The sequence below is a fragment of the Juglans microcarpa x Juglans regia genome, chromosome 3D (assembly GCF_004785595.1).
Source record: "Juglans microcarpa x Juglans regia isolate MS1-56 chromosome 3D, Jm3101_v1.0, whole genome shotgun sequence".
Lineage (NCBI taxonomy): Eukaryota > Viridiplantae > Streptophyta > Magnoliopsida > Fagales > Juglandaceae > Juglans > Juglans microcarpa x Juglans regia.
Window position 1 is genome coordinate 25748057 of NC_054598.1, and position 9247 is coordinate 25757303.

At 34.0% G+C, this 9247-nt stretch overlaps 1 protein-coding gene across 1 annotated transcript; it reads left to right on the forward strand.

Annotated features, from left to right (window-relative positions):
* On the forward strand, positions 1–7225 carry LOC121255176. Its single transcript, XM_041155450.1, has 3 exons — positions 1–551; positions 660–886; positions 7065–7225. The coding sequence occupies exons 1-3, from the start codon at positions 1–3 to the stop codon at positions 7223–7225; spliced, it is 939 nt and encodes a 312-aa protein (XP_041011384.1).
* Positions 7226–9247: the final 2022 nt, after the last annotated feature.

A 9247-nucleotide genomic window follows, 5' to 3' on the forward strand; every position in this document is an offset into this window, starting at 1 on the left:
ATGGATAGGTGGATTTGGGACAAGGAAGTAAATGGCAAATTCACGGTCAAGAGTGCTTATAAGATGATTCAGGAGATTGAGACTAGTGGTGATGGGGAAACATCCTTGCAGATGGGGGATAGGAGTCTTTGGCGGAAAATATGGCATATGGAAGTTTCCAGGAAGATTAAAGCGTTTGCATGGAAGGCTTGTAACGATATTTTACCAACACTTATTAATCTTAGGAGGAAAAAGGTGGAGGTGGATTCTAAGTGCTGTTTCTATCAGATTCATGAGGAAGATATTACTCATGCTTTGTTAAATTGTCCTACTATCTATATTGTTTGGCAGCGTTTCTTCCTAGTGGACAAGTTTCTTCATACTTCTTTCAGTTTTATTCAAACTATGCACAAGGTTCTGATGCAAGGCAGCGAAGCTAAACTAACTTTGTTTTGTGTCCTTTGCTGGAGCGTATGGTACAGAAGGAATCAAATGCAGATGGAGAAGAATTTGCTACAACCTGTCCAAGCGACTAAGCGTGCTTTATCAATGTGCAAAGTCTTTAATGATGTGTGAGCAATTACATCAAGGGAGCAATTACAAAAACTGACTAAGTGGCAAGCTCCAGAAGATGGTGTTTTTAAGTTGAATGTTGATGGGGCAATTTTTTCTAATCTAAGGAAGGCTGGAGTTGGGATGGTTATGCGAGATACACATGGAGCAATTGTGATGGTAGCAAGTAAGATTGAGCAAGAGGTGGATGAGGCAGCTACAATTGAAGCCATTGATGTGTTGAGAGGGATACAACTTTGTCTTCCACTTGGCATCCCAAAAGTAGCCATTGAAACTGATTGCCTCAGTGTGGTTCAGGAGCTGCAATCTAATGAAACCTTTTATGCTAATGCTGGTAATTTGATCCATGAGATTAGGAACATGTTGCCGTGTTTCCAGGAAGTACAAGTGCTACATGTCAACAAAATGGGGAATGGGGTAGCTCATGCTTTAGCTAGATATGCTTGGAACATTGTTAATATTAATGTTTGGTGGGAACAGGTCCCTTCTTTTGTTCACCATGCTTTATGGTTTGATAACAATTAATGTATTGATGTTTTCAGATTTGAATGAAGTTATGTTTATCAAAAAAAAAAAAAAAAACCTCGCATCTCATCTTATCTCATTATTACAATTTTTTCAATTTTTCGTACAAAATATAATAAACAATTTAACTTTTTCAAATTCCAAACTAAAAATATTATTAAAAATTTAAATTCTAACACTATTTTATTCAACTTTGAACAAAACATCTCATCTCATCTTATTTGAACTGCAGAACCAAACATAACTTAGTATTATGGTTTTTTTTTTTTTTTTTAACAATGAGAAATGGAGGTTTTTAACCCATGTTCTCCGTTTGGAGAAGGGGGTTGTGTGCCATCAGGTCATCGGGCTCTTGGCTTAGTGTCAATGATTGATTGAGTGTATATATGCTTATTTTATAATCAAGCGACTAAGTGATGTGTTGAGTTTATACGAACGATATAAAATAGACTTTTACACCATCCTCGTTAAAATAGACTTAACAAGTAGAGTATGTTAGAACTTTGAAGTTCAGTTCAGTCACCTCACTCTTTTAGAATGGGAGGTCGATGGTGCTCATTGATTTTGGAAGAAAATGGTACGTGTACTTACCTAGCTAATGATAGACATTCGGAAAACCCATTTTTTAAAGGTCCACATGCTCAAGAATGAGTTTTGCATGCCTTTTCATATGATTATCCTTTGTATGAATATTGGCCAATCACTTTTTAATAGACTTTCTTGAACTTTTGCTTTCTACATAACAGGAGCCTGCTCAAAGTGTCCCGGCTAGTTGTTGTTTACGTTTATTGTCATTCACCAGACTTGATAAAATGACGAAAAAAAAAAAGTCTTACCCGGATAGAGCTTTAAGAGATTCCTAGTAGGATCCTTGATCAACTCTTCATGTCAAAATTGCAGGGGCTAGTATAAAAAATGTATAGAGCTTCTAATCAAATAATTGTTCTTTTTTTCCAAGTGGTTCCATTGTATAAATAAAATTAGAATTTACAGATATTGCTCATAGGAGCCTTGAATGAATCATCACAAAATACGATAGAATGTAGGGTTGGGAAAACAAATACATTTCCTTGGAAGAGTTGATCGGCTGCTCATCTAGCAAGAAGGTGTGCAATTATATTAGCTGATCGTTTCTCTGGCTGGAGATGTCATTTTGGCTTCTACTTTAGTGAAATATTGACAATGTGTTTCGCATACCCGCCTTAGATTGTTCACCTGCAAGATGTTAAGGAGATCTTTAGCAATTGGCAATGGCACGGATTGCCACTCCGATGCTTCCGATGCCTAAGTCAGTCATTTTGTATGTTGTGAATTCTAAAGAGATTTAGTAAAAAGTCTGTACCTATCTTCCTCATTCCTTTTTTTTTTTTTGGCTTCATGTATCCCATTCGGAGGTTGGTGTAGCTTCTCCTACTCAGAGTGGCCTGACAGCTCTCTCCTCTATAAAAGTGTGTTGTGTCATTAAATGTGGTAATCCCTTTGGCTCTCGGATCACCGAGGCTTGACACCGACAGGTCCCCTGAGAGGATAACTTCCCGCATTTAATGCGATAACCCTTCTAATTCTGAAATATGGGAGGCCATTCTGTTTTGACTTGATCACTGATATGTCGACTGGTTGCCAAGGTGTCCCTTCATATTGTGGTGCCATGCCAAGGTGCAACCGAATGACTATCTTAGTTTGCTATTTTTCCCTTGATGGGCCTGCTCTTACCTTCGTAAGATGGATCCTTTGGGGCTCGCCCTTTGCTCTCATTTTCGCATATAGGGTGTTTAGTCTGCCCAGGCCTCGTGTGAGTTAGATGGCCCGATGGGATTGGGCCCTTAGTCTAGCGTAGGGAATGGGGCCTAACAGCTACCCCCAAATTCCTATCATATGCCTACGATGGGAATTCCATCCATTTTCTTTCCTACCTTTTCTTCTTTCTTCTTCTTTTCCTTACCTGTTGGCGGTTGATTTGAATTCTATGAATTAGGATTGGTTTTCTTCATGTTAAGAGGGATGCCTGCTGGTTAGCTTTCCTCATGCTCTGCAACAACCCACTAGACTACTGAATTTCTCTAGACTTTCGGATCATCGTGAAAACCCCAGAAAGGCAATCGCATAGGATTGAATTGGTCAGTATTAGGGATGAAAACCGACGTCATCGGCGTAGTTTTTGGGCAAAACCTACGCCGACCAAAGACTAAAAAACTAGGGGAGCAACCTACCGTAACCGGTCGATGGGGAGCAGGAAACCGATTGAGGCAATTCTCTGGTGGTTCTCGGTTGGCATCGGTTCCCCTGGCGGCGTGATTCTACTGAGAGAGAGAGAGAGAGAGAGAGAGAGAGTTGTAGAGGAGATCGGGAAATGGAAGAAGATTGAGGAAGAAGAAGACCCCATACCGAAACGACGTCGTTCCACTTAGTGGAATGGCGTCGTTTCAGACATTTTTTTTTCTTACGTCTTTAATAAAATGACGTCGTTTGCTTTAATACCAAACGGCATCATTTCTATTATCTATCGTATACTTATAGATATACAATGACGTCGTTCCATTTAAACTTAAGTGGAATGGCATCGTTTTGATTAGTATATATTAAAAAAAAAATAAGTTTTATTATATCGGTCGGATCAGCGGTCCGTCCAAGCCTCAAACCAGGACCGAACAGCTGAACGTCGGTTCCTGTATTATTCCACCACACGCTGGCCGGTTCTCCATCGGTTCCAGCCGGTTCTTGACGCAGCCGGCTGGTTCACGTCGACGGTGGCCGGTTGCATCGACGGCGGCCGGTTGCATCGGTTTTTGTACAACCCTAGTTAGCATAATCAATTTATGGCCCACTTAGACTTCAAAAATGTAATTTTATTTATTTGAGGTACTTAGTAATGTGATAATGAGAAACGGTCTGCGTCATTAATCTCAAATGAATATTTAGCATTTTACGACGCAATAAAATGATTTTCATTTTTCGAACAACAACTATTCAAAAATGTGTTTGATTTGTTTGAGGCACTTAGGAGTTGAATTCCACGAAATTAAGTACATTCCTAGTTTCGTAGGATTATTTATGAATTTATGGTGCAAAGTTACTTACCATTTTCAACGTGAATAGTGAGTCCTATGTAAGTGTAATGTGGCATGCAATCCAGTTGTTTTCAAATTACAATGTGGAATGTCCAAATCAATCTAGAAAAGTTTCATTTAGACACTTGGCAAGATCTTAGCCATACTTGATAAATAGTATAGGACACTTGGCACCACGAGGAACCATGAGATGGAAATGTGAATGAAAGGAAGGAAAATCAAGTTTTGTAATCATGCCACCTAAGCCAAACACTATTCCATCCAACCATCCAATTTGTGCCAAACCAAAAAGGGTTTCAACTCTAGTGAAACTGTAAATATTTAGAATATAATTGAAATCCCAAAACTTTTGTGAAAATTGAAATCCTAAACGGTTTCCCCAAACCCCATATGGTTACCTCAAACCCTAAGTGTTGGCCAGTTGTAGCTTAATGTTTAATCACTTGATTAAATTACTTTCAAATGCTATTAACTACTCATTCACGTTATTACACCCTCATTCATTCTTTTATATTATAGCATTTTAATTGGACCAAGAAAAATTAGATTTGGTCTTGTTAGAAACCCCAAATGTGGCCCATTCGGTTAAGGCCTATTAAGGCCCACGAAATTGCACCACCAAGGTAGGGCTTGAAGAGGAAGTTTCCTCCTGTCGAGTGTCCTTTTACTACCCAAGTCAGTCCCAAATAGTAGTTGATGGGAAGGCCAAAGTCACCTCACCACCTTGCTCTCACACAGTAGCAACAAGCTAAAAAACCATTGGATGTGGCACATTTTGCTGACACCACATCACCCAAAAGTCACTTTTAAATCTCCTCTAAACCACTAATGCAGTACGAGTCTTGTCCATGACCTTTTCATTACTCTTTTGTCACTTTAAAAATACTTTCTTAGAGAGAAATCCAGAGGAACTCTCAGACTACTTTTCTAGCTTTTCTTGCTCGAATTTTTCAAAGTTTTTGTAAGTGAATTCTCACAAATCTTTCTTCACATAAATTGTTACTATTTGAGTATATTTTCTGTTAGTATATTGTTTGTAAATTTATGTGAATGTTTAATAGGTGAAAAGTCTATTTAAGCATGCAGATGTCATTCTAGAATAAGTCTAAACTAGGGGTGTAAATTTAAATTGGAAAACTGGCCCGAACCGGTTTTGAATTGGTCCGGTCCGGGACCCGTTCCAATATTATGAAAAGCGGCTGAACCCAGTCCGGTTTCGGTTCCGTAATTTCCGGAACCGGACCGAACTGGTTGGGAAATATATATATATATAAATTAATTTTATATATTATACAAAATATTTTTTATATATAAATTTTATATACAATATATAATTATATATGAAATTTATATATATAATATATGTAACTATATATAATTTCATATTATAATTTATAACATAAAATATTAATTTTAAATATCAACATTTGTAATTTGTTTGATCATATATTATTAATATAAAAAATATCTATTATAATATTAATTAAATTTTATGGCCTAACAAATTCTCAACATAATATATAGTATTAGTATATATTAATATATCATAAGAGTTATAGCATAATATAGTTAACTTAATATATTAGTATTAATACTATGATATGAATATAGTATGATAGTATGATATATTAATATATAATATATATATGATAAAAGTTATAGCATAATATATGTATAATAGTATAGTTAACTTAATATTTTAGTATTAATATCACTATTAGTATAGTATATAGTATTAGTAATAATTTAATATCAATGTATTATTATATTAGTATTGGTATAGTCTATAGTTATTTAGTATTAGTATAGCATTACCAATACCAATAGTATTACTATATACTACTAGTTATAATAAATTAAATTCACTATAACAAATACTAATATATAGTTATTCTAATCACTATAACTAATAGTCTAATATTAATACTATTATATAGTTTATACTAATAGTAGTAGTAACACTATAATAATATAATATATAGTTTACCCTATGAAAAAGAATTTTTCGGAAATATTATTGATACACCAATATATACTATTAGCTATCCTGATAAAGCATCCACCTCCCATAATCCTGAAAAGGAACATTCTTCTCCAACATATTCACAAGTAGTTGGAGATGATGCCCATTATATACTCTGAATAAATAAGAATTTAAAATTAATAAAGAATATTTCAAACAAGATAAAATAGCAATATAACAACAAATATAACAAAAAAATATAATAATAATAATATAACAATATAATCACCAATGGCTCTGAAACCAAATGCGTAAATCTCAGGTAATAAATAGATATTAATAATAATTTAATAGTAATAGGCGGTATAACCAGTCATATGCATGATAGCAGATAGAGCAGGCAGTGTAACCGGCCATATGCATGAGGAAGTAAATAATATAGAAAAGATATTCAAAATAAACTTCTTTACTAAAGACATAATACTTACAAGGAGACTAATTATCAGAAGAGTTGGAAGCAGAAGACATGAAGAAATAAAGATTTACAAAAGATGAACTTTTAGAGTGAGGAGTGAGGAGGACTAGAGTGATGTGGGCAAGAAAGGAAGAGGCTTCAGATTGAGAGTTTCTGAATGCTCTTCTTTCTTTACAGACTCATTTATATAGACACTAGAACAATACAAAACAGTGATTCTAATAATACATGTACAGTATCAACCAACATTAAAAACAAGAATAGTATCAGCCGATACTAAAAACAAACTAACACAGTACAGGACACGTGAACTAGTATGTACAAAGTCATTTGTTGTTTTTATGGACAATAATCTGTCATGAATAATAATCTTTTGAGGAGATAATATTCTTAACAACTTCCATCTGTCATGCTGACTAATTGAGAAAGTAGTAATCTTCTGGAATTACATAATCTGAGGGTCATAATTTGCTAATTCCAGTTCAAATGGGTCTAGGAAATCCATCAGATGTACTGGATGGTAAGGAGAGTAATCTTGATAAGGAGAGGCGGCTGAGTCATCCTGAGAATGAGAGGTCTGTTGAGAAGGAGAGGTCTAATGAGCTGGTGATAATGCAGGTTGTTGTAATAGAGATAAGCTAGTGAGATGCTGTGCTTTTTCTTCATCATCGCTATCTGAAACTTATGATATTGCTTCGGCTAATTTTTTCAAATCTTTCTTGTTGATAATGGATACTAATTGTGCCTGAAATATGCTCATTTGGACTAGAACTTCTGGAGTTTTGGTGACTTTTGAAAACATTTTTAGGACATGATCATAGTTATATTTTTCCTACCATTTAACAGAAACTTGGCGAGTTAAGAACATAATGGTTTTGAGAGATGGATGAGGTTTGATAACGTATTCTCACTTCATAATCCAATTTAATTTTGTTTTGAAGAAGAAAAGAATGAGTGGTGAACAATGGCTTAATGCTGGTGGCCTGTCATTTCATGAAGTAAAAATTTGAAGGCTTTCCTGGAGGGGGAGAGGAAGGGAAAGAGGTTCGGGTCCATAATATTCCTACGATAGTAAAAACCATTTTGGGAGTGTATTAATCTCTTGTAATTTGTCAAAATGAATGAACCAAGAATTATGCAAATTTTTATTTTGTTTTAAGAACATTTTTATCCATGCATGTTGGTAATCATAATAATCATAATATGATGGATCATAAAGATGAGAAAACTTTCTTGTTAAATAGAGATTTTTTCCCCATTGTTCTAAAGTGAGAACTTGTTTAATGGTAACTTTATAAAAAATAATAATTGAGGATGCAGGTGGAGAAAGTTGAGTTTGAAGAGAACAAAAAATTTCAGAGAGAATAATTGAGTCAGTGTCTACTAATATGAATTCATAAAAATGCTAGGTTTTCTTAATATTTTGCGAAACATAATGCCAGTTTGGTAAAATAAAGGCATCAAGTAATTTTTGGGAGTCAGACAAGTGTTAAATTTCAGATTTGATTGGAAAGACTGTGTGCCAATGAGATTTGATAATAATAAGAGATGAAGAGGACTGAGATAGTAATGGAGGATTAATAATTTGGAAAGGAGAGGAGGAAGAAGGGGAAACAACTTTAGAATAAGTTGGTAATTTTGAAGAGGCTAATGGTGAAAATGAATTGTAAGATGATATAATGTTTTGTGGTAATGATCCTAATACCGTATATAGTCTTGGAGTTGCAGAAGAACAAGGTGAATGACAAGGTGAAGGATATGAAGGAGATGGTGGCCGTGCGTATGAGGATTTAGATTTTATTTTTGAATTTGAGGTTGACATGATTTTCCCTGTAAGAATTCTTGGGATAGAAAATCAAGAAGAGAATTAGATTTTTCTTTAATATGTTCAATATCAAAATAAAAAATACTTAATATAGTTTGTCATCTAACAAATATTTGTTTAGCAGCCAGGTTTTTTACATGTTTAATCAAAATTTCATTGGCTGATTTACAATCTATTATGAGTAAAAACTTTTAGTTTAACAAATCATCTTGAAATTTAGAAATACATAATACAATAACTAAATTTTTTTTTCTAATAGTACTATAACTTTTTTGGCCAGGATTCTAACATCTTGAATGGAATCAAACAATCTGTTCCGAATCAGCTGATAATTTTTGTTTCATAATTCCTCCATAACGAAGATCAAAAGCATCTGTTTCAACAATTTTAAAAGTATGAGGAGATGAGAGTCCTAAGTATGGTAATTTCTTAACGTGAGCCTTAATTTATTTTATAATATTAGTATGTTTTTCTGTCCATGTGGGTGGATTCTTTTTTAATCTTTTAAATAATAGTTTACATAATGGCCTGAGAGATTGATAAAAATCAACAACATAATTGAGGCTTTTTAAAAATCTTTGTAGTTGTTACTTATCTTTTATTTCATCTGAAAATTTATCAGCAAATTCTATTGCTCTACTAATTAGTGTAATGGTTTCTTGATAAATTTCATGTCCAAGAAATCTAATTTTTGTCTTGAAATAATTTTATTTTTGGTGATGAAACAACTAATCCATTTTGTTTAATAGATGAAGAAAATATTAATACATCATTTATATAAACTATTGAAAAATGAGTTAAAGGAGTAAATATTTCGTTCATAATATTTTGAAATTCAC